At 44.7% G+C, this 27,085-nt stretch overlaps 1 protein-coding gene across 1 annotated transcript in view; it reads right to left on the bottom strand.

The window, feature by feature from the left end:
* LOC142761650 (uncharacterized) overlaps positions 1-27,085 on the bottom strand; it is a 272,706-nt gene that overhangs the window by 6,364 nt on the left and 239,257 nt on the right. The window contains exons 7-8 of the mRNA XM_075884019.1: positions 7,965-8,088; positions 4,949-5,002 (exon numbers count right to left, since the gene is read on the bottom strand). Coding sequence (XP_075740134.1) covers positions 8,078-8,088 — 11 coding nt within the window. The 3' untranslated portion in view covers positions 4,949-5,002; positions 7,965-8,077. The remainder of the gene's footprint in view (positions 1-4,948; positions 5,003-7,964; positions 8,089-27,085) is intronic.

Genomic DNA, 27,085 nt, shown 5'->3' with positions numbered 1-27,085 from the left:
TCACAACACTTTGTACGGTCCTAAGTAGCGAATGAGCAGTTTTTCTTACAATCCCTGGCGTCGGACTGGAGTCCACACCTAAACTTGATCGCCTGCATGGTAGTCAACTTGTCGACGGCGAGCGTTGTAGCGGCATGCGTCGGTACTCTGCTGGTGCTTAATGTGTAGGCGTGCTGTAACTGGCATGCTTCTTCGGCGTACTAGGTAAGCTGCAAGGCGTCAGGCATAATCGAAGCGTCGCAATTATGTGGAAGCATCGCATCCAGCAGGGTTTGGACCTCACGTCCATAGACAAGACGGAAAGGCATGAATCGCGGAGTTTCCTGAACGGAAGTATTGTAGGCGAATGTGATGTAGAGTAGCACCTGGTCCCAGGTCTTAGGTGGACATCTACATACATGGTTAACGTGTCAGCAATGGTTTTGTTGATCCGCTCTGTCAAGGCGTTGGTCTGCAGATGATAGGCCCTGGTCTTGCGATGGCTCGTGTAGCTGAGCTTGAATACGTCATGAATGAGCTGGGCCGTGAATGTTATTCCTCTCTGTGTGGTTACGTGCAACGGGGCGTCATGTCAAAAAACGATCTGGTCCATAAAAAAATGGGCAACATCGGAAGCCGTAGCGCGTTGTAGTGCTTTTGTTTTGGCGTACTTCGTCAAGTAGTCTGTTGCTACTACGATCCACTTGTCGCCGGCAGATGACAGCGAAAAGGGCCCCAGTAATTACATTCCTATTTGATAGAATGACCCTAGGTGGTTCATTTGGTTGAAGAAGCCCCACGTGCTTCAGTGGCGGGGATTCATGGGGCTGACGTTCCCAGCAGCTTTTCACGTATCGCGTAACGAATGCGGAAAGCTTAGGCCAGTAGTACGCTATAGTCGAACTCGAGTGAGAGTTCGAGATGATCCTAAGTGATCAGATGCGGGCTCATCATGGCAGGTGAGAAGAATGTCGTTACGCATGTCAGTTGGCATGACTATAAGATATGTTCTTTCATTGCCGTTCGAGTCTTTCTTATACAGGACCCAATCTCGCAGGCAGAACGACCACAGACTTCTAGAAATACATTGAGGTATGGAAGAGTTACGTCCTTCAAGGTTTTCGATAACTGCGCGTATTTTGTCGTCCACGCGCTGTCGTAGATCCGTTGTAGTAAGGGCCCCAAGGAAACCACAGTCATCCTCTGTGTCGTGGCCACAAACTTCGACAGGGGCACGGGACAATGAACCGACAAACCGACCGACCGACCAATCATGTTAGAAGACACTCCGTGAGTCACTGTTGGTACCACGCGCAAACAGCCTTCGCCGCCGACGCACCATTCATAAGAGTCACTTTATTTTGCGAACGACCTAGGAAAAGATGGATCAATTTGTTCCGCTTATTTGGTGAAGCCAGCAAATGGTGAACGTAGCGGTAAATTAATTCATATTTATGAATTATTCAATAAGTGACTCTTGTACGCAAGTCACTCGATACATATAGTTCACCCAAAAAATGCCGGAGCTGTCAGTGCAACCGAATACGTGTATAACTGCGCGTGACACGTGTACGACTGAGAAACTCTGCAATGCGCCCAGTGCAAATTTTAAGCAATACTGCTGCAGTATTACCGTTATACTTTGATGTAAACAGTGATAGCGGTTGTGCCTCAGCTACTGCGTGTTTTCTTAATTGATACCAATGCTTGAATGTAAACATTCGACAGAAGTCTGTCTGGTTGGGTAAGAAACTGGGAGATCATTAGACTCCAACCAAAAGTTTTGAAGAAACCCGATGTTTCGAAACCGACTTGGTTCCTTCCTCAGGGGTGACTGCGGTGACTAAGGAGCAGCGGTGTCTTCAAAGCACTCGCTGGGCGGATAATGACCCCCCCTCTGTCTCTCTCGTTTTGCCGTGAAGCGCAGTCGATGTTTATACACTGGGGGAAGGGTCCGAGAGAGCGGTTGATGTTATGGGCTGTCCTCTGTTTGTGCCACGACTCGAGTAATAACCTTCTCCTCCAATTGGGCTCGCTTTCAAGGATGGACGTTGCTTCGAAATTTATCCGTTGATCTAACGTCTCGGCATGTTCGGTGACTGCGCTGTGCTCTTTGTAGAGCTTCCGCCCATCGTTGCCGTGTTGCTTCAGTCGTTCCGGTAGGTTTTCTGTCCCGCCGATATACGAACAGGGGAACTCGGTGCACGGAATTTTGTAAACGACACTGGGGGTCCTGCCCATTGTTGGCCAGTCTTTCGGGCGGGAGAGGAGGCGGCACAGCGTACACGAAAGCACGTGTGCGATGCAAACCCTTTCATTCATGAAGATCTGCGCCAACATATCGCTGGTTCCCTGAACGTATGGGACCAGCACACGTTTCGGGGGCTGCCAGTCAAGGTTGATGAGGGTTTTCGTATTTTCTGTTGCCCTGCGCGGCGAGTGGCGGCTCGAATGAAGTTTTTGGGGTATTCGTTTTTTCTGAGGTCTACAAATACGCGGGCCTTTTCTTTTTTTTGCTCTGTGTCATTGGAGCATAAATTCTTAGCTGTCGGGAATAGCGTGGTCACAACAGAGGCCTTGTGGCTGGTGGGGTGGGAAGAATCCAAGTGAAGGTAGCGGCTAGTGTGCGTTGGCTTCCTGAGAACGGAGAACTCCAGGCCGTTGCGCTTTCTTGCCACCTGGACGTCGAGAAAGGGTAGGCAATAGTCGCTTTCACACTCGGTCGTAAATTGTAAGACTTGGTGCACAGAATTTAGGCGCAACGGCCATCAACCGCTCTCTCGAAACCCTTCCCCCAGCGTATACACATGAACTGCGCTCCACGGCAAAACGAGAGAGAGAGAGAGGGAGGTCTTATCCGCCCCGGGAGTACTTTGAAGACGCTCCTGCTATGTGGACTCCACAGTCACCCCCGAGGAAGGAACCAAGTCGGTTTCGAAACGTCGGGTCTCTTCAAAACTTTTGGTTGGAGTCTAATCATCTCCAATACCAATGCTTGTGTGTAGCCACATTTTTCTTATACTTCGAAACATTGTTGAAAACTCTGACACAATGCCACAATTAGGCTTTCGTCCCCGAAACTGTTGCTCTACGTTATAGCACGAGAAAGCTCAAGATACTTGGCTTACTCAGCTATTCATTGAATCGTCCGATATAATATTCCGACTTTATAAGTGTGTGAATATTCTACAACGCTTCACTCGCTTTATTATTCTTGTGCTTCGTCATTCAAAAGTAATTCAGAAACTGTGGCACTGTGCACTAAAGGCATTGCTTTTCCACCCTCGAAGACGTCGTTTGAAATTAAATAACTTTTTTTATTTCAAATCGCAAACTTAGCACTTTTTCTTGACTAGAACTGAGGTTGGTTGATGAGTGGTGCTGGTGCTGTGTTTAACAACCCACGACGGGATCTCTATCCTTCAGACTTGACCAATATCGTCGCCTCGCCGGCCTGCCTCCTTCTTTGTCCATCATGTCTCACGAAACAGAAGGCTCGGATGGCGAGGGCGCACGGGACAAAGCTGCCGAGAAATCTTCTCCCAAAGTTCAAAGTTGTAATCCCTCTCCTTAGTCCGGCAAATACACGTCGTAATATTTTATAGGAACCGGCAAGCACATGATTACTACTGATAATGGTTAATTGAGATTAGGTTAGTTCTAATATACATAGTCACTAATTGTGTTGTATCATGTGAAAATTACGTACGAGACAGTAACCAGGCCAACCTTTTATTTTTGAAGCGATCTAGTTACTGGTGTGATTATTTGGGAAAAACATGAATAAATATTATTTATTAAAGCAGTAACTGTCATTTCCACCTCCACTGGTGGCCGGTAGCGCTGACGCTTAAGATAACGTGGTAAGATATTCGGCGCACTTTTATGACGACATCCTTTATTGGCTTGCCTGCCTGCCTGCCTGCCTGCCTGCCTGCCTGCCTGCCTGCCTGCCTGCCTGCCTGCCTACCTGCCTGCCTGCCTGCCTGCCTGCCTGCCTGCCTCCCTGCCTTGCCTGCCTTGCTTTGCCTTGCTTTGCCTTGCTTTGCCTTGCCTTGCCTTGCCTGCCTTGCCTGCCTTGCCTGTCTGTCTGTCTGTCTGTCTGTCTGTCTGTCTGTCTGTCTGTCTGTCTGTCTGTCTGTCTGTCTGTCTGTCTGTCTGTACTTTTGTCGGTTTGTCCGTTGTAACGCTACCCCAAACGGCCTCAAACGATACCCCGAAATGCCAACCCCATAGACAGCGCCCACCAATATTGGTCAAGTTTCAGCGTCCATACTTATCAATTAAAAATCAATTATTCCGCACATCTGAGGCACCACAAGAACACGTCAGTATTTTGTGTGTCTTTATACTAGATAAGGCATACATAAGTAATTTTAAGGGCCGTAGCGTTTATCACGCTGCGCTGACAATGCAACGCGATGCTTAAAAAGGCAAATGTTTCCAACGCTTTGCTAAGATGACGCGGTGGTGGCACCTGCCCGCCACTTTGCGTTCTACACCTTATCGCCTCCAAGACAGGCGCGCTCGCCATCTTTCGTTTTCGAAGATAAGTGCCAGATAGCGCTCGTGTCAAGGGAAGGCGAACGAGCTCGATGAGCTCGTTCGCCTTCCCTGCACGAATTGAAACTTTCTAACGCAGCGCCTCCAGAGTACAATACAACAATTTTCTCGCGCAGAACATTGAAAAAACTTTTTTTTTTCACTTTCTCCAGGCGAAATAGTATCTTCTTTGGACGACATTTGCAGTGGGAAATGCAGATACTGGGCCAATGTTTTTAATCTATCGCACACGAGATGGTAGAATGCCCCGATGCTAGTTGGGATAGCGAGTGAGAGTAGCTCGCAGCGTGTAATTTTTTCCTTTTGCTTTCTGCACGTATCGTCTCACGCTTAACGGTAGGCGTGTTGCCAGTGCTATAACGTCTTCGAGAAATAATGTAATGAACAATATCTAACATGCCATTACCCATGCAGATGCCATACTCGTGTCGTCTCTCGCGTAGTAGCAGCGATGTTCCTCCTGAATGAGAGGAGACAAATAAAAACCAAAATACTTTATCATACTCTGAGCATGCGAGGTAAATCAGTGCCTAAACCTTGTACCTGAGATTATTCATTTCATGTTGCTGGAATGTATGAATTAAAAAAAACTGTTCTTATTCATTCATTCATTGATACTGCAGTCTTAAGCAGGGACAATAGAAGGTGTGAACATAGATACATGATATTAAAAAAGGCACAATAGTATAGAAATAAAATACATGAAGTGAAAAACAATTAGGCTAAGATAATGAACAAGAACACAGCACATTTCAATAGCAAATAGTAACTGCGAAATGCAAAAGTACAAGAATAAGCTGAATAAAAACATAAAAGAATGAAATTTCAAGGAGAAAATTTGTGAAATTTAAAAAAAAACTTCGCAATAAATTGGAAAGAATAATACAAGAGGAGTATATTAAACGGTGCTAACGTGCTACTGCAAATTATTTTTAAACAAGGAAAGTGAAGCTTGTGTTACAATATTGTCGGATAGGTTCTTCTACTCAACAATAGTTCTAGAAAAAAAGAGTAAAGCAGTTATTTTGGGGAAGTAAAAGTGTTATCGTAAAATCATGTCTTTGTCTGGCTGCGTAACCCTGCGTCTATTTGATAATGGCAGAGAAATCTATGTTGTGAAGTCCTTTAACTCTTTGGTAAAATAATTTCAATAAGCGAATTCTACCTCTATTGCAAACTGACGGCAACCCAGATCGTTTGACTAGTTCAGTGATTGAGGAACGACCAAATGAGTTATATATGTAACGAACTACTTTTTTGTATTCTCTTGGGTTTGCTAATATTTGTTTTGGTGCATGGGTCCCAAATTGGCACGGTATATTCAAGCATAGGATATATAGTGGACAGTCATGCAAGGGAACGATTGGAAGGAGTTGATAATTTTAAGGATCGCCCTAAAAAAATAAATTACGCATTGCCTTATCCGTAACAACATCTATACGTTTTGACCATGATGAACAATTTGTGAACCACAGGCCAAGGTATTGTAGTAATTATTAGTCATCGGCCACTGATGGTACCATGATATGATTTTTTGAAGTTTTCATTTAACCTAATCTGATCCTCGATTAGCCTAACTACATGTTTCATAAATCACACAGTCGTCAGCATAGAGTTTAATATTAACTTCATATCAGTGGTTATGTCCTTTATAAATGTCCGAATTAATAGAGGCCCAAGCACGGGCCCCTGAGGGACGCCAGAAACAACGCCAACTCGACCTGAGCCGGTGCCATTTAGGGAAACATATTGGTATCGATTCATCAGGTAAGCTCTGATTCATGCCAGTAGAGTATTATTTGTTATATTAAAAAGTAGTTTGTGAAGTAATGTATTAGGTGATACTTCGAACCTCTTTTCCACATTCTTCGTTCCACTTCTTACCCTGACAAATGCCCTGTCTGTGGAGCGGTACCAACATTATTTCACGTAACGCTGGAATGTCAGCCTCCGCCAGCCAGGCACTCTGCCACCTCCTCTCCTATTCCTACCCTACAAGACTGGGAGGCCATGCTGCGTGATGAAAGCCCGAGTGGCCAGCGGGCGCTGGTTCAGCGGGCGCGGGACGCAGCAGCGGCTGTTGGAGCTCTGGACTGAGTGCCCGACCCGACATTTTTCTATGCTTGAAATAAAAAGTTTCTCTCTCTCTTCATCAAAGGCCTTACTAAGATCCGTGTATATAGGATCTGTCTGATATCTCTTACTTATACCTTCGCTGAAATCATGCCGGATTATCTCTCTTCTTGTATAGCGCGCCTTCTTGAACGATTTTTTCTGTAGAGCAAAATTTTGTTTTCCGACTATTGCTCTTTAAACCAATCTGTTACACAATTTCCTGTATATCTTGATAGTTAAAAAATCTAAGCCCTAGGCGCGATGATAGAAACGGTAATGTCCATTATACTTAGGACGGACATGTAGCAACGGTTAACTTTGCGTGAAATCCAATGGATACTCTTTTTTACTGGAGGTGCACTGCTTCTGTCCTTCCTGCCTCTGATGTACGCGGACATTAGGCTTGGTCTAGCAGCCTCATGGCAATGTTGAGCATAAAGGGCAACCGTTATCAACATTCACATGAATAAACAAGCAATGGTGCCAGAGAGGAATGCTTATAAAACTGATGCCGTCAGGTAGAAGGCGAGAGATTATTGGTCAGCTGTCCGCTTGTGATAAAATCACATCCTACGTGGCACCAAAAGAGCGTAAGAGAGTGTTGGACACTCGTCGTAACGAATACCGACGCCGCTGACTGATGTTTTCTCATCTAAATGCGCATAATGCCAGCATACCGTATACACCTTCTATAGAGGACGGACGTATGACCACTGCTGCAGCTTGATTGTAAACAATTCGACGTATCATTAGCAGGTCGCAAGTTTGGTCCCCACCAGTAGCAAGTCCCCCTTTTTCGTCCACTTTACTTCCTTAAGATTTACAATAAATTACTTCTAACAACTTTACTTCCCTGGCCATCATGGCTGTTAGTTCTGATTACAAATGTAAAAAAACAAAAAATTGGCCCTTAAATATACGCTTCTTTCCTTCAGCATAATCAACGACGCTCAATATGACAAATGACTGCTCTGTTCTGTGGGGTCAGTGTTAGTACATTTGCTCTAAAAATGTTCACCTGCCTTTATGCACGAGTAACTATGTAATTTATTGGCTTGTGTCAACTTTGATGAAATGATGCTTGGTGAGAAAGCAAAAGTGGAGGAAAAAAAGTGCCTCCATACGAACCAACTCAGCTTCTGAATGCAATTACTGTTTTTTTTTCTTCCTCATGAAACTAAGGATGAAAACATTCATCGAATTAACCTCGGGCCCTCTGTCACGCTGTTTGCGCCAGCGAAGAGAGGCGGTTGATCGCGGCCAGCGGGTCCCTGGGATGAAGTGGAAAACTGTGCAAGATCACTCACGTGTATGTGCTGGGGCTCACAGTATCAGTGGCGGTTTCGTCTGAGGAGAATACAGGGGACCTCACCACGGATACGGTGGCCATGGTCACCGTCTTGTCTCCTATCGCTTCCTCTCAGGTCACCACTGTGCGCGTGAAGAAAAAACAGCGAAAATTACCAACATCTGACCACTGCGGATATATGGACAGTGCTGCAAATTACGCAAAGTGGTCGCCGATCAACCAGGTTACGCGACGCTCAGGCATGCAAGGCCAACATTATTTAATATCAAGGACGCGGCTCGACCAAAACTAGTGTCACCTGTATTGCTTGCGTTATCCACAGCACAGTTGCTGCATGCTGTCGCAGTACCACGGGCACCAGGAGAGCAAGTAACGATAACATACCTCTTAGCGCTGTTTCTTGAGGGCAGACTGAAAATATAAGGCACGCGTGGCAGTTTAATTCAAGTAGTGGAAGTAGCATCCTGTTTTACCAATATGAAGAGGCTGTGAGAAGGGCTATAGAGTGCCCACCAGCCCTACAAGTGTATGGTGGTTTTGAAGGAAGGTAAGATATGGAAAGAATGTGAAAGAGGTGATAAAAGGAAGAGGCAGCGATAGAGTGGCGACGGATTAGTATGAGACTACCACTAGCAACAGCCGCAAAGAGTGGAATGGGCTGGTAGCATAGCGGGCACTTATTGAACTTTTACACAAAAGAAAGAGAAAAAAATAAAATATTTGGTTTAGAAAATTGAATTATAATAGATTAACACTCTTAATCTAGATATAGGCAAATTATTTTTCTCGTTGCGTATCTTCTTGCTTCTCTCCTAAGGAGGCATGTTCGTCGTTGTCCAGTATCCAGTATCAAGTCTTATTCTAGGCCTCGAGGCGTGTGGTGTCGTCTGGGTTTAGATACTGAAGTTTTTATTTCAGGATTGTGTTGTAGAGCTGGTAAAACTGGCCTCATCATATTTTGTGGTGCTTTTGCGTCTTTGTTAGGCATCATTGGTAGTGCTGCTATTGTCTTTATTTACAAATTCTCTGATTTCATTTTCTGTGACCAACTTTGAATTTGTGTGTCCGTATATCTTGTTTCCAGACGGCAACAAAATATTTAGTTTTCATGTCTGTTTGCTGCAGGCCAACTTTAGTATCACAAACACTAAGAGAGCAAATTGATGCCGATAGGGAGCTAAAGACAGTGTCTGCAAGGCGATGAAACAGTGTCCAGAAAAAAGTATTGACCGAATACGCATGTATTATCAAAATTCTTCAAACTGCCTTATTTTCATCGATTTCCACACTCGACTGCCGCAGTCTGTTAAAGTGGTCACATTCGCCGACTTCAAGGTAGCCTTGAACGCGGAAGCCACGTTGTAAGCGCTCTATCGCGGTGAGCTCAAAGAATCTCTCGATCAGATCACGTCTTGTTTTCTTTTGCGAAACACAGTTTCACTACTTTTACGGCTGACCAATTGAATTCAAACTTTTCTTGGTAACGCATCACTCCGGTGAGTTTCGTTTTACGAAAATGAAGGGGACAGAGCCGCCACGATATCGGCTGCAGCGAAGAAATTGTTCGTACGTGCGGGAATCAGAATTCAAAATGTTGCACAAAAGTCCAAAAAAATTGTTCAAAGCGAGTTAGGAACTTCATACTGTTGAAAGGGCATTCTGTCATTCAAAAATTTGGTTGAATATATACAACGCCATGGTCTTTCTATTCATGAGCATTTCGAACCCCGCAATCGTGACCTGGAACTGAAAACAGGCCTGATGGGAGAAACTTCCGACTGTTTAAGCTGCTCAATTGAAAAAAGTGCCCTCCCTTGCATCAGGCGTTGTTTTTTTTTCTAAAAGAGTCAGATCCGGAAATCAAACGACTAGGCTAAATTTCATCGGAACGTAACGCATGCCAAGGCATCTAGAATTTCCAGAACAATTGTCATCAAAATAGGGCAATTCCTTCTTGTAAGATGAGCTCAAAAAGGCAGTTTCTAATTAAAATGAGCCAAGTACTTCAACTGTTTCGTTCGAAATGAGCCACATTCATTAAACCAGCTATACGCAAACAAACAGGATCAGAACAACCAACATAGCCCCACTCAAAACGTTTCATTTGTGCTTTAGTTGCTTTGTTTTAGTGTTTACGTTCCACATTTACGTTTTTTAGGGCGAGTTGACACTCACTGAAATACATGATGTCTAATGACAAACGTTGATAGGGGAGAAAGAGGCTGACTTGCATACTTCTGTTTGCATCTTAGTGATTATTTTCGCTTAAAGTGCAACAGTATCTCCTCCTCAGTTCACTACAACACGATATAATTCAAATAAAATTGATATGCAACAAATATATAGGGCGTCTATCTATTCCCTAAAGCGGAAGAAGTGGTAAGAAATGGCATGGCATGAAACTAACTGCAAAACTTTTTTAGAGCCTTCAATCGATGCCAGGAAAAATAATAGTCCAGAATAGCGCCCTTCTGCCTGGAAGGACCACTCGCTCTTCAATTCTAGCAATCGCCATTACGCCCATCCGTCGACGCACGGCAGCGATGGAAGATGCTAAAGATACCACCGTTTTGTGGATGTTACTTTTTTCTGTGCTCGTTCATTTCGCGCTCTATTTCATTTGCTATGTGAAATTAAAAGCAGGTATGTTACCAGACAGCGGGAGACGTTGACGTGAAACCACAGCCGCACACCTCTTTCAATGTCTCGCCACTTAGTTACGCCACGCCATGGCGCGGCAACAGCGGACGCTGTGTGAAGCTCTATAGCGTTGTTTTACACTGGGGTTCCATAACTTGCAGAAAGTGTGCTTCGTTGGGCTAGTTGGTCTCTCATTGCAAATAAAATAAGCATCGCGAATAAGACGTAGCGCCGTGAACGAACATATGGGACGAGGAGTGAGAAACAAGTTAAGGTTTTGTTGCCACAAGGACATTGCGTTGAGGCTATAAAACATTGAGCCAGTGCTTCTCCTGTTGGCTCCTTCGCTGTCAAAGTAAGCCAATGCCTAACTAGTCCCTCAAAGATTTGCCAGCTCACCCGTGAGAATGACGGCCGACGCAATGTTGAGGTAGCGTCGCGGGCGTTTCGTCGAACAGCGGAGCACACGGGGCAGCCTGGCCGCACATCGGGACATCGCTGAGGTAGAAATGTCAAAACGCGCAGACCGTGGTTGGTTGGTTGGTTGGTTGGTTGTTCTTCAGAGTCCTGACGCAACCCACCACGGGGGATCGGCCATGAAACAGACGGTGCCTCATTTGTGAGGTGGAGTTGTTTTACCACCCTGATTATTTAGATAACGATGTTTAAACAAAGAACCAATTGGAAAACGATAGATTAGAAATAAAATAGAGGTAATAAAAAGAACGAACAGGCTAATATAATTTGAAATGAAGTGAATTTATGCCTCAGTTTAACATTCTAATCGTTTTGTTACCTTTAGAAAGTCGCATACGGCCTCGCAAACATTTCTGTGGCTAAATCCCTTTTCAGTTGCTCCAAAGGAGAGGACCACCGGAAGGGATAAATTTAGAGCCAACCTACGGAGAGGTTCTTCTAAAAGCCTCCTCCGTTGGTTGGTGTATAACCTGCATGTTAAGAGGAAATGGTGGAGGGATTTACTCTCGTTGCAGTGGAGGCATAGGGGAGACTGTGCCAGACCAGACCTGTGTAGATAAAAGTTCAGTGGGGGGACTCGGCATCTCAGTCTCGTGATTGATATCTCCGCCGTTCTAGAGGAGCACCATCGATTTTTCTAAGGGTAGTTAAGATATGAAAAATCCGATTTTGCCAATCGAGAATTTTCAAAATGATCTGACATGACAAATTTTTCAAAACGTGCCACGACAATAAATGCTAGCGTCGGTAATATAGAAATTATGGAATAATAATGTGAGGCCACTGCGATTGCATCTGCATATTCATTGAGGGTTAAACCTTTACTCCCTGGTATCCACACTAAGCGAATGAGTCCTAAATGTCTTGGTGCAAGGTCGTAAAATACATTTAAAGCATTGGACATATTAGGCGCAGCTAATGAACTACACACAGGCACGCAGTCTGAAAGAATAATAGCATCTGCTATTTCTTGACGTAATTTTCGTAACGCTAAGAGAATTGCCAGTAATTCCGCTTAATAAATAGTTGTAAACTCGGGTAAACGAATTGAAAAAGACTAATCCAATACTGAAGATGCAATTCCGACTTCTGCCTTCTCTTCGCGAACTGAAGCATCCGTTGCTATTACAATCTTTATGTCTAATCTTGCCAGGGGGTCTTTCAAAATGGCATTTAGATATCTACTGGGAAGAGTTTTGTAATTATTAGAGAAAATATTGTCAGATTCTATTTTCATTGTTTGAATAGGTGTTTTTAGTACCCGTAATTCACGAAGGTTAACTTGTAATGTTTCCAAGAGCTTCTGTACGACGATGACTTGTGGACATTTTAATCTAGATCACTGACGGTTAAAAAAGGACGTCGGCTCTATAATGAATACATATTGTGACTTCCTATGTGGGGATGCGTATATTTTTAGGAAGGTACGGACTGTTAGTATTTGGAACCTAGCACGAAGAGAAGGCAGGCGCGCTTCCATATATAAAATATTAATTGCGACAAATTTTGGGAGCCCCAGACATGACCGTAGCGCTTCGCGTTCTAGTAGTACCAGTGGTCTAATTTTGTAGGCGGGTGCTCCAGAAAACAAGACACAGCCAAACTGCAATACTGGGCGATATACATACAATATATCATTACTAGCACATCACGACGTAAACCACAACGTTTATTGCTGAGTCTGCGAAGCATTTTAAGCGTCTGTGCTCCTTTAGCTGCCATATTTTCCATGTGTGGACTCCAATTTAGGTTTTCAGTATAAGTCACTCCTAAGTAATTAATCGATGTCACCTGCGGGATAAAGTCTTGTCTGTAAAGTACGGAAATCTGCACTGAAACACTTATAGGAAAAACTACGACTGCACTTTTCCTGACGTTTAATGATAGATTAATGTCGTCTAACCATGTGTCCAGAGGGTTCATATAAAACTGTAGCATCTGATATAATGTATGTATATCTGTAGCTGTGGCAAAAAATTCCATGTAGTCAGCGTATACATACACCTGTACATCCTGTTGTAATGGAATTGTGCGAAATAAAATATTAAATAATAATGGTGAAAGAACCGATCCTTGGGGGAGGTCTCTAGTTTGTTTATAATTTGAAGACGACATGCCAGATTGAGAGCAATAGAATTCTCTATCTTTTAGAAAGGAGTAAACCCATGCCACGAAGTAATTTGGTAACCCGACGTGCGTTAGCGAATTTAGTAGTTTAATGTGTCCCACACTGTCATAAGCCTTTGCAATATCTAAAGTTACTAAGGCGGAAACCTGTTTCTTAGAACGAGCTAGTTGTATCCTGCTTTCTAGATCAACATGGGCACACCAAATGGAGCAGCCACATCTGAATCCAATTTGGCATGGGCTTAAAATTGTATTTTCGTCCAACCAGTTGTCTATTCTATTGTGTAGAAGCCTTTCAATTAGTTTTACCAGATTAGATGTGAGTGAAATAGGCTTAATGTTATCCAAAGTAAACCCAGCTCAGTGTTTCTTTAATAAAGGAATAATTTTCACGATTCTCCACTCAGGCGGAATACACGAATGTCTAATGGAATAGTTAACTATTGCAAGTAAATCTTGAGGTCATACATCATGGATTATTTTTATTACCGATGCAGTTATTCCATCGGGACCTGGAGCAGAATTGGTAATATTTTCACTACTTGTGCTATTTCTGACGCTGTAACCTCTTAAAAATCATCGCTGTTAACAGGGCACGGCAAGTGGTAAAAGTTAACAGCCGTGAAGCGGCTTTCCAGCTCTTGAGCAATATTTTCCAGAAAATTAGACAACTCACGTGGCGTTGAAACTATCGATTCGAGGTTTGTTGATGGTGGGATTACTTTTTTAGCTTTAAGGAAGTTGAAAAGTGATTTCCTGTGTTCCAAAAGGACTTGTTTTTGGGCTAATTGGTGCATATTTAGTGCAGAAGACTGAGGCGCAAAAAACATAACGTCGCTGACAAAAGTAACTGCAGATGTTCCCCCTTCAAAAGCACTGCTGAGCTCGTCCTTCACTTTCTTCCGTGTGTCATCAAACAAGCGCGGAACAAGGGTACGTGAAAGCGTGGTGCGCGACGGTAGGCGATAGTTAGGCACAGCCTCTGCCATGAGTTCCTTAAATCCGTGGTCTTCAACAAAACTATATGGTTGCAAATCAAGCGCTACCATGGCAGCCACCTTGGCATTGAGCGCTTGAGTTTTCTTTTCCGACAAAGGGTCAGTACGGTGCGCAAAATTAAATATCATTGACTGGTATTTCTCTGGCGCATCTGCTGCAGTCATCCGGTACTCCTTCATCACGGTTGGCTGCTGTTTTAGATGGTTAACAAGAGGACTAATCGTACCCGTCGGCGTTTTCAGTGTTGCGCCGCATGTCTTGCACTGCGCCAACGACGACGATGTCTTCACAAAGTGCTTTCAGATAGCGCTTCTTTCCCTTCGTTTTGGCGCCGTGTCTTGATTGTTCCTCCGTTTCGCAGGTGAGTCGTCATAACCTCCGCTATCTGCCTTGGCACGCATTAACGACGCGAGTCCATCACAGGTTACAAAGGCTCACGTCAAAACCGCACCATGTGCACCGCACACAAGCTAGCAGAACTGATCGTAGCGGCTGATAGCACTAGCCAACGCCGCTGACCCTACTAATGTAGCACTGTGCACTACATGGCGCACTACCACTACTCATGCGCTCTGGTGGACAGCACGAAAAATATTTATATGCATATACAGATATATAAAACTGAAAGGTCGGTGCATGATTACCGTTTCATATATTCAATATGTTTAGAATGCAGCCCAAGTTATTTAACGCATACTTGCCGGGAATACGACATAACTTAGCGATATAATCCCGAGTTGGGATTAACCGCTTTGGAGCATGCTGTATAACTGTGCGACTGCTCACGTGCGGAACTTCCTCGAAAAAGGAAATGAATGCGACATAATAGTACAAATTACCACCAGAACTTTTTTGTCACTTATTGTGTTTTCTAACCGAAGCGTTTGCCGACGGTGACGAAGTTTCTGCTTTAGCACGCGCGTGCACGATCGTGCGTCATCAAGCGATGTTTTGATGAGACAAAGCGGCAACGGTTAAGCTTCGTTCCTGCACACGAGGTCCCACATAGTGAACGTGTGGTAGTGCAGCACGTCACGGCGGCATACGAAAAGCGTGCAATACGTTTACATGAACGTCAACTTTGCTGCTGATTGTTGAACGTCGCTGGCCGACATAGTGCCTCCGTGCACTTCTGACGCTTATCGCCCCTCTGGGCAACGTTTTAATATCTCTGAACCCAGCAGAAATATTTAAGAAGAGTTATTTTCCACATGATAATCCAATCAAATATTCGATATTTTTGAATATTCCAAGTGATTCGAATAGTCGAACTTTTCGAATACACTTTTTTCGAATCGAATACGAATAGTGTGAATTTATTATTCGATGAATATTCGAAACTTTCGAATATTTGCACACCCCTAAAAATAACCGTTTACTAACGAAAAGGGAATGTGTCCGGGAAGAGCAATATCTAATGTTAAAATTTCAATTTCAAAATTCATTATTTGACCTGTAACTTTTGCCCGATGTGCAATTTTTGAAGAGATAAATACTGCTAAACCACCCCCTCGAGAGGGGTGGTCTAAGCGACATGTTCGGCAGTTTTTAAGATGAAAGGTTTTTTCTTTAGAAAGCCAAGTTTCTTGCAACACTATGACATCTGGGGAATGCTGATTACAAAGGCAAAATAAATCAGTAATTGCGGAAGAAATTGACCGGCAATTCCACTGCGAGATTCTTAATCCACCTATTTTAGGGATATGCCAGCAGCATTCACTGCCTTCTGCAATAAGTGATCTTTCAAAAAATCCTCTTTTGATGCTATTTCTTTCTGATATTTTTTAATTTTCCCTTTAGGACTCACTGGAGATCCATTTTTTGTGGCGACGCCCGCCGTTTCATTTTCTTTGTTTCGCATTCAATTTGTGAGTCCTGCAAACCTGAATCAGAGCTCCAATCCAGATGTTCAATGGGAACTGTTTTACGGCCGCGGTTCGATAGACCAGCTCTTGATGAATATAACTCTTCAACAGATGTTGTTATCGGTTGGCTGGGTTTAGAAGGCCCTGTTTCTACAGATCCTGCATTCACCTCTTTAGCTGAAGAAAGCACAGAGGCTGCATGTAGATAATTAACATTCATGAGGACTTGAGCGATTTGTGCATTTACTGTTTGAGAAAATGACTCCGTCAGCGTCACAAAAAGGTTCTCCAATAGCTTCGTCATTGTTTTGTCAACGGTCGAGGCTATCACGTCTGAGAGTGACGAGTCCATGACATGGTTATTACGGATCGCAGCTACTGCGTACCCACGAGAGCGCTCTGCGATGGCGATTCGAGCTTCGCGTCTTGAACAACGTTTTCGCTCAATCGTTTCCGTAATTTGAATCTCCTGAGCTCTCGCAGGGCATGTGCCAACATCAGATGGGTGAGGGCCACCACAGACACAGCAAGACCTTTCCTGAGTTGTGCATTCTTTAGAGTTGTGTTGTCCTGCACACATTTGACACCGCTCTACTGATCGGCAACCCTTTATGCTATGCCCAAAACGCCAGCATCTATGGCACTGCAGTGGACGCGGAGTTAGCATTTCGACCCGATATATCAGTGGCCACGCTTTGATCTCTGTTGGTCTAGTAGTTCCAGCAAAAGTAACTCTCACTGACTCTGTCGGGATCTTATTTTTGTCAGCGCTACGTGAACAGCGAAAAACTGCCACCGCGCCTGCAGCAGAAAACATCTCTAGAATTTCGGACGGAGACAGGCTCAAGTCTACCCCACGACCCAAACCTTTCACACAGGCCGAGTGAGGAGGAACAAAAGGGCTCACCGGGAGAGAGGCAAACGATGTGCATTTTAGCAGATCTGATACGCAGGCCTGATCCGGAGAACAGCACAGAATGCCTCCACGACCAAACTGTCGCACCTCGGCGATAAGTTGGAAGTGTTTGGTCACCTTCCGTAGCTCTTCCTTGATGTTTTTGGGGTTTTTCATGTGAATAGAAGCCTCATTTGTCGGGACCAGAGCCACCGGAATGCTGCTGAGACCACTGTGCAAGAAGAGATCAATGTGTAAATTATCATTAGTGATGGATGCCGACCAGGCAGAGTTTGCCTGGCTGGGAGACGCGACAGACATCAGTAAGCTGAGCTCAAGTCAGCACCACCCGCAATGGCCGCACTCCCCGGAAGGGTGCACCCAGACGCCGAAGACAGTTGAACAGGAACTCGTAAAGGCCTGAAGGAACAGAGCGAGCACTTTCACAGACCGTGGCCTGTGGTGCGTTCTGCACGTGGGCTGTTCTTTCTTCGTCTACCACCTTAATAATGACGATAATGATGATTCTGTTTAGAATGTTGGCACCTACCCACTCAGCTGGGAAACACGTTGATTGTTGTGATTATGATTAATGATATTTCATTTATGAATGGAACCAATACTAAGAAGAGGGAGATAGGCCAGGAAATAGAAAATTGAAGACTTAAATGGAGGACGACGTTAAGAGAATCTGGAAGCGAAACATGGAATAGTTATTAATAATAAACAAAGTGACGAGAAAAAAATGAGAACAATTGTGCGTGAGAAATGCGACGTCCGAGGACTAGGTGCACAAAGAATCCAATTCGAAGAAATGACCCTAATTGACGAGAAAAAATGTGGACTCTCCCCGTAATTTTTTTAATTAAATAACCGAACACAATGAATCAGCGGTTACTGTTGCCTTAAACGAAGGCAGCGGTACCAAGTAACCAAATTTCTCGAGAACGTATTGCTAAGGCCACCTTCTGCAATGCAGCATCAACGCATGTTCACTTCTGATTTCAGTATTGCCGGTAGAAGAAAACGAAATGTGCTTCAATTTCATGGGGAAATTAGCACATCGGAGACACCTTGGAATCAGCCTTATATGTAAGGAAACATTCCAGTGCTCAACTTCTAAATGATGAACTACCGGAGCAAACCTAGAACTGTCGGTAAGTACAATTTTACTCTGTTCCTTTGCATCCAGTTCTTGACCGTAATGTTTAATGAGAAGCAGCAAAAAATGCAAACAAGGAAAGCGTAGCATGCGTTATTCATTGTAAATATGCTAGAAATATGAAGAAATAAAGCAGAAGAACAAATTGAAGCCGATGGGTAACAAACCTGCAACCTTCGACTATCGCGTCCGATGCTCACTAATATGAGCTACGGTGGCATTCATTCTTGTGGCCTTTTTTATCGGTATTTATGTGTTCAGTAAACCCTGGGAGTGTTAGTCAGCGCTACTGGTAGCCATGACTGCGAGCGTTGCACACTCTTGTTTAGGCGAAGGTTGCAAGTTACAGGTTCGAAGGTTGCATGCTCGATCTCCGCCGGCAGCGAGTGCTCTTTGCGTGGTTCCTTTTTCTTCCGCATTTATATCTCATGAATACTCTTACCCTTTTCTATACACATCGTGGCATGAACGTCTGTTCGTTTAATTAGGTTTCTCTCTAACACAGTAAGACCACTCCGAAATCTCTTCTCTATCGCTCAGTGATTTCGAGAATCTTTTTCTTGCACACTAGATGACAACTAGGAGTTTTTGGCAACAGCTAGCTCGTAAAAAAACTAATCACGTGCTACACGGCACCAGAAGGTAAATCAACAGTGTTCCATGCGTGCCTTTATGGTCAGGAGCGGCGCTGAGTAACATTATGCGGTTTGCGTGCGCATAAATAACAGATAATTTGTACTCGCGGACGACCGTCATCGTAGGTCAATTGGTAGTGTGTCCAATACGTTGATCTAAGTTTGCAGGTTCAGTCCCTGCCAGCGATACATTGTCTTTCCACCTTCTTTAATTTGTTGATATGTAGAATTTACCGTCCGAAAGCAACCAAATGAATATGAGAGACACTGTAGTGGAGGGCTCTGGAAATTTAGACCACCTGGGGTTCTTTAACGGGCACCAAAATCTGAGCACACGCGCCTACAGTACTTTCGCCTCCATCGAAAATGCAGCCGCCGAAGCCAGGATAGGACTCCGCGACTCGCGGGTCAGCAGCCGAGTACCTTACCCACTAGACTACCGCGGCGGGGCTTCTTTGATTTGTTCGCATATAAGTCAAAATACTACTGTTGATTTTCACTTTAATTTCTTCGGCCCCATTGTTGGTTAGTTCTTGTTATTGCTGATTCTAGCGAAAAAACAGCAAAAAATGTAGTCTTTAAAGTGGAAACTTTAAAGCTGTCACGCTAGCCATCTGCTAGGTTATAGATTTGTTATTCTAAGTGAAGATATTGTGGCTCATTGGTGTGCCATCGCATTAACACATAATAATGCTGTGAGGCCCATCGCACCCAGCCTACAAAAGTTTCGAAAGCACTTTACTCGTTGCAACAGAAACCTTTGCTTCTGCTGTTTATATACGAAAATGTCAATATGGCTGGGTGAAAACAGAAGTGCAGCCTAGTTTGTGCGAAGACACAGCTAGCGCGTGTGTGCCACTCGAATTTGTCGGGACACATCTACACACCACTGTCTTGAAAAACGAAGACAGGAATATATGAGCAGCACCCACCAGTCAACATTTTCAAAGAGACGAAATGAATAACGAAAAAAAAAATACTTTTGTGAACCGTCGGCATTAACATATCTGACACCGGAGCCTCAAATTTAATAATATTTAAATTGTTAGTAATTTGTACGGTGTATTTGGGCATGATTATTGCAGATCTTGCACATCCACCCTCAGGTTGATGCAGGTAGCTCCTATTTTGGCACAAAATGCCATACCGTACAGCGCCGCATCATGGTCCTTCTTGATTCTGGACTTCATCAAAAATAACTAGACTGGAAAAACTGCCACCATCCTCTTTTTTTGTCTCACCTTGTCACAGCCGCGAGACAGTGCCAAAGCACTTGATATAGAGCAATGACTCCCATACACTTCTCAGGGACATCAAATATTATCTTTCTGGATAAATTCAGCCAGAGTCACTCCTGACGATACCATTGTGACGACAGAAAATAGCGCAAAGAAACGGGGACACAAGACGAGGACACACGGCTGCGCTATTTTCTGTCGTCACAATGCACCAACAAGCCCAAATTTCGACAGTGTTGACGATACCAAATTCGCATTTAACGAATGTTTACTTATTTCGAACTATCTCTTCAAACACGTTGATGCTGTAACTTCAATGCTATAAAAACTTACGGCTGATTTCAGCAAAAATGACTGGTACACTTGAATAGATGGTACACTAGATAGAATTTCATTATTTAAACATTGTTGCCTTGGGAGCTTCCTCACTAGGTTGTTGCCATCGGGATATCGATGTTTCTCTGTACAAATATTCTGAACCACACCATGATGGTATTTATCGGTTATCTCTAAGTTAGTGAAATAATTTTTCTAATCTTATAATGCATTAGTTTTACAATCAATATGCGATTCATTCTTGTTGTTGGTTTCTTGGCCAATAGTTCACAGTGGGTCTGAGCCATACATATAGGGCATCATCGTCATATCGGACCTTGGGCAGGTTCGCCGCGATGGCGTAGTGGTTAAGGCACTCGGCTGCTGACCCGCAGGCCGTGGGATCTGATTCCGGCTGCGGCAGCTGCATTTCCGATGAAGGCGGAAATATTGTAGGCCCGTGTGCTCAGATTTGGTGCACATTAAAGAACCCTAGGCGGTTGATGTTTCCGGAGCACTTCACTACGGCGTCTTTCATAATCATGTGCTGGTTTTGGGACGTTCAACCGCTCATAATAATTATAATTAACCTTGGGCACTGAGAAGTGCCCCAAGAAAGTGTTTTTTTTTCACTTCCTGGATGCATTGCCAGAGTTAGCGGTGCGATTAGGACGACACCGCGCAGAGCGAGTACAAACAAGAACCTACCGCTTGCCATCGTATGCCTTTTCCCAAGAATCCTTGTCGTATCGGCTGTCGTATGGGGTAGCCGCACACTTCTCAGCTTTTTCGGTAAGCGTGATGACAGCCGTGAAAACACAATAATCTGGCCCTTTTCCGCGAAGCGGGTGATAATCAACAAATCAACTGCAGAGAAGAGACGCCGGACGTTGTTGCTGCGTGCAGCATCCGAAGAGGCACGCCGAGTATGAAAATGCTGACTCGAAATTTAGAATTACTTCCTTGCCTACAACGCAATCCAGCATAATACCCTCTCCCACTACAAAGCGCAAAAAAAGCCTGGCGTGTTAGTACATGCATTTGATTTTAATAAACTTTGAAACAGGATAATTCTCTTGAAAAAAAAAATAGGTGAAGCTATCACTAAGCCGCGCAAGCCTTGAAGTGGCGAGACTTGACGATTCTAAAGATTGATCCAGTTGCTTTTAGGTTGTTACCAGGCCTTAGGTAGGTTATTCACGTTCTTTTTAGGGTAGTTCTAGGAAGTTGATAGGCTTTGGACTCATAATGCTACTCTGTTTCTACGTCAATCCTCAGCGCAGAGAAGTTAAACACAGATAGTTAGACTTAAAGGAGTCATGGACTCCGAGAGAGAAACACAGTCACAAACTCCAGAGACAGAAACGCACGCTGAAACCAAGCGTTCACCACTCTCATAGCTGTACGGGAACGTCATCCCAAGTGAGGGCCTTCCATCGCATCAGGGTCGTCTCGCAGTAGCCGTTGAATTTCCAGTTACCTATTGTTTTTTGACTCATACAAGGGGTCTCCGGCTCGCCACTTCCACTTTGCACCAATTTTTTGGGGGATTAACAGATGCCCTCTTTAGTTTAAGTGGTCCAGTAGTAAGCAGTGGCATTTATTCAATTAATAGGGGCGTAAGAGGCGACTTTTTTTTGTTTGAAAGGTCGCACATTCACTGTTGCCCGTTTCATGAGGACAGTTTCTTCATTTTTTAAAGACCAGTGCCTGGCCTGAAGTTGAATTCACGAAAGTTTTGTGGCACATTTTTGGGGCGAAACTCCTTATAGCGGCCCCCGTTCATCCCTCGTAGTATGTAACAAGTATAACATTCTGACCTCCAAGGTGTTGCCGGTGAGAGACTTCTTCTGTGCGTTGTTGAACAATGGAAAAAAAGGCTCAATGTACATGTCAATGGCTGCTAATGGGGAATGAGAGACAGGAGTATTCGGCTTTTAGTTAACGCGCAGGCTGCGATCACCATTAGCAGCCATTGGCATGTACATTGAGCACTATCTGACAAGAAAGGGTTGCTACGTTATACTCGCTGGGTGTAACCTCCTTAGCACTAGAAAGGTTTAGCGAGCGTTAAGCCGCAGTGCCATGAATACAATGAACTTGTATATACCATGAATGAACACGAGGTGGTTAAAAATGGGAAGTAGATACGAAGCGCAAGCCGTAAGAAAGTAAAAGCCGAATTCTCCGCCTCTCATTTCCCATTAGCAGCCATTGGCATGTACATTGAGCACTATCTGACTGAAAAAGTTTGCTACGTCATACTCGCTGGGCGTAACCTCCTTGGTTTTCGAAAGGTTTAGCGAGCGTTCGGCCGCAGTGCCATGAATACAGTGAACTAGTATATACCATGAACTCGAGGTGGTTAAAGGTGGGAAGAGGACCCGAAGCGCAAGCCGTAAGAAAGTGTGCGTGTGCCACCTCTAATTTAGTCCTTGGAATGTCCGCTGGATGGCGGTGCTTCTATATGGGGAATATATGATGAAAAGATGCGAGATGGTGGTACTTGGAGTGTTGAATGGATGGACGAACGGACACATAGACAGATGCATGGATGAACGCATGAACGGACGCAGGGGCGGCTGCATGGACGAACGCATGGACGGACGCACGAACAGACGCACGCACTGACGGGCTGATGAACGCATGGACGGTCACACTGACGGACGCATAGACGGACGGAAGCAAGAACGAATGGACGGACGAATTCTTCGCTCCACTCTCCATCATTCACTCCGTGGATATGCTGCCATTTTTTTGTTTACAATTATGATAGATAGTTTCCGCGTAGGTTACTTAGCACAAAGCCGGGGACAACATAAAGTACGGCTAGCTTAACCAGTCTCGCCAGTTCACTTGAGCTCTATTGACCTTAGCGTGCGCACTGGGAATCATCTTACGTTCATGGTTCAACGCTCCGTGCAGCGTATTTCACAACCGTGTGCTCGAGAACACGCGAGGAATAGGGGAGACGCCCATGTCATCTGCTATGGCGCTCATTGGCTGGGCTACCACGAACGTCATTTCCGCGTCCAGTTGGAATTCTTTTTTTTACGTGGTTGCCGCGTCAGCAGTCAAGGTATAGTGTACTGGAATATGGGGTAGTGTGTTCAGACACCCTCTCTCACCAAGTATTGCGTGAAGCGGCGCAAGTAGACCAAAAAAACCGGTCCTCAAGGCGGCGCTGCCGTAGCATGGGCTGGCAGGGTATTGTCAGCTCCACGCCACTCTGCCTTCTCGGGTGCTGTTCAGTGACCTGTTGCTTGCGTTCGTGCCCGCTTAACGAAAGTTTTTCTGGCACTGTTTTTGCTGGCCACGTGACAGTGAGGCGATGCCGAGTCATCGGCGGCAACCACACTGCTTTGAACTTCGGTGCAAAACAGGGTATACGTTTGGAAAAAAAGGTGAGCAGCCATCGCTTTTCACTGCACCCAAAGACAAAGCACGGAGGAAGGTTTGGGAACAGAATTTACATCAAAAGGATGGGGCCTTGAACGAAAGCTGCTCTATATGTGAGCTACACTTCGAGTCTTCATGTGTTCTCGGAGACTACGTGCACGTTATAAACGGCGAAGAAGTTCGCGTACCACGTAGGAGACCAGAGCTAACGCCGGACGCTGTGCCGATGTTACTGCCTAACGCTCCAAGCTACTTATCAAAGAAAGCGCCGCATCCAAGCCCTCCGAGAAAGCGGAAGAAATCGGCGGTCGATTCTACCATCTCGAAGAAAACTGAACCACCCTGTGTTCACGGTTAGGCCACTGATTCAGGTTCATCGATGGACCTTCCTGCTGACTACGAACTCGAGGTGGTGAACACGACAGGGACTGCAGCATCGCTGGAACGCTTACTCTCTCTCTCTGGAACGCTTACTCAAGCTTCGTATACCTTGAATTTATGTAAGCTCGATCGCACCATATCTCATGTCAAAGAGAGCGGTAATTTACGTGATGTCACGACTTCATTTTCTTCTGAAGGGTATCAACCATTCTCTTAAGGAAAAACGAAAAAAAAGCTACACGCGAAACTCAGGCGGTGTTCATAAGGGTGCCACCGTGATGAAGGATCGTGAACGGATAATTCCACGCAATGGCAACGAATTTAATCGGTGTTACTACTCACTGCAGTATGCGGGCTCCTAAATAAAGGATTTCTTCTTACAGTATGACAGTGGTGCCAAGTGATGTTTCCTTTTGACTGTACAGTGCGATATCCTGGCCAAAGCAGCAGTATTTTGGAGGGCGCTCAATCGTTTAAGGACCCAAGATTGTCAAAATTATTCCCAAGTCTTCAGCTACAGCGTGCCTCTCAATCAAATGGCAGTTTTGTCACCTTAGACACAATTAAAATTGCATGATGCAACTATCGACAAGAACGTTGTCGCGCGCGTTACGAAGGAACTCGAAGCTGTGGCAGTGTGGAGACTACGACTCGATATAGCAATAATATAACGCGAAAATTCGGGTTTATAGATGCTCCTTCGATACCTTAATTTTCCTCATTTTTTATTCGTTCACCAACCGAGCTTCAAAAACTGCAGGCGGTTTCCCCAGGGATGACTGCTTCACCGTCGTTTGTTAATACCTGTGTTTGGACCGTGTGTTGCAGCTTTGACATTTGTTTTGTTTGGAATGCAGTACGAACAAACCCATTAGAATGCTTTTCGCGGACTTGTCAGATATTAAACACAAGCCTATAAGCGCGACGTATGCAAGCGCATATGACAGGATCAAATCCCGGCCGCGGCGGCTGCATTTTCGGCGGAGGTGCAAATACTGAGATGCGTGTACCTAGATTTAGGTGCAGCTTAAAGCACCCCAGGTGGTCAAATTTCCGAAGCACTCCTCTACGGCGTCTTTCTTAATCGTATGGTAGTTTGGGACATTAAACCCCTGCTTTTACTAATATCAAAGCACAAAAGGCAAAGCGTGAGGTGATAGCCCATGCTAAGGTGGCGCCAACTCGCGGCCGTCGATACCAACTGTATCAGCCACGGCTCCTCCCTGACACACTCCCCCATATTCTAGTACACTATAGTCAAGGCCACCATGGAGGCACCAGTATTAGGGCAGCTGGAATAGGGAGGCGTGAAAAGCGAGCCGTGTTTCCCTTGCTGAGCGGCACCGCGGTGCGCGAGATCTCCGCTAGGCCTTGATTTAGCGTGGCGATCAGCGGTGCTGCTGCTAGCGCGGTGGAGTCGGCTGCAGGTGCAGTGTATGCTTGGGAGACTGCTGGTGACTCGCGGTGTGTGCGTCTCAGCATCGTTTGTGTTCTGCGTGGTGCGACGACTTTGTTATATTTGGACTTAAATGACTAAAGGGCGCCTACAAAAAAGAAAAAAAAAACACTGTGGACTTATTTTGTGCCTGGATGCAACGCGGGATACAGGTCGTGGGCTGAAAAATTTTCCCTTTTTGTGCGCTCTGGCATGCAAAGACCGGTGAGCAAAATGAAAGCGCACCATTGCAAGGGTGGACAAAGCGCTCCAGGAAAATTCCGCAGTCAGCGAAAAACATTTTGACGCAAAGTAAATGTTCTGACTTTATTTAAGGGCAGAAATGACTTGTGTGCATGCGTGTACGGCATCGGAAAGTGAGGAAATTGAACGCTTTGTGGCGCTCTTATCACCTCGGGCATTGCTCTTTGATAAATAGATTTATTTATAAGAAAGTGAGGATATTGAACGCTTTGTGGTGCTCTTAACACCACGGGCATTGCTTTTCGATAAATAGATTTATTTACCTGAAAATTGTGTCTTCTCGCTTGGTTTTTATATTCAGCACGCGAGAGTTTGTGCATATTGTGAAAGGACAGGAAGAATGCAGCGTGACAAGACTAGTTTAAGAAGTGATGCGGTACCCACCTTATTCTCAAGCCTGCCCAAATATATATCGAAGAGTTTGCCTAAAGAACCAAAAGGACAAAATGCTTCTTCATCGGACTACGTACCAGCAAAGAAGTGGCCCCATATTCCTAGTATGTTGGAGGATCACCCAAATGACTCGACAAGCTGCCAAGGCAGGCGACTAGAGATTGGGATCTAAGCCTGCCCAAATATATATCGAAGAAATTGCCTAAAGAACGAAAAGAACGAAATGCTGCTTCATCGAACTACGTACCAGCAAAGAAGTGGCCCGATAACCGTAGTATGTCGGAGGATCGCCAGAATGACTCGACAAGCTGCCAAGGCAGGCGACTAGAAATTGGGATCTAAAGGGACTTCTGTATCCGTCAGAGTCTCGGTAAAACCTGGTAGAGACTATGGAAACCAAACTGACACATGTGTTTAGCACAGTGCACCTGCACTCGAATTCAGTAGCCAGTCTTCTACAATCTCTAACCAGTTTCAAGAAATCGGCTGCATTAAACATTACAAAAAATTGAACAAAGCAGTGGTCAGATCATTTGGCGCGACGAGAGTTCTTTTTTAAAGGTCTGAATCAAGTAAAAAGCGAGAAAAAAGTCAAACGATTCAAGCTTTCTGTCGCGTAAAAAATGTCCGTTAGTGGCTTACTGTAATAAACTTTCTTGCAGCCATGAAACTAAATGTTGTCTCAGTTTCTACACGTTTCAGAATAGTGCCTCAAGTGTAATACAAGTCCAGCATTGAGAACATGACAATGCGTAACTTCACCCGGTAAGTCGCACTGTCTAGGCAGATTTAGCTGCAAATTTGTCACAATCTATCGCGGTTTAGCACAAGGCAATGTTGAAAAACTAGCATCGTAAAAGATACCTCGCTCCACTAGAGCAAGCTTTTTTTTTT

This window comes from Rhipicephalus microplus, unplaced genomic scaffold (assembly GCF_043290135.1).
Source record: "Rhipicephalus microplus isolate Deutch F79 unplaced genomic scaffold, USDA_Rmic scaffold_23, whole genome shotgun sequence".
In the NCBI taxonomy this organism is placed as follows: Eukaryota; Metazoa; Arthropoda; class Arachnida; order Ixodida; family Ixodidae; genus Rhipicephalus; species Rhipicephalus microplus.
The sequence above is the reverse complement of the archived record's forward strand: the minus strand, read 5'-3'. Positions and strand labels throughout refer to the sequence as shown.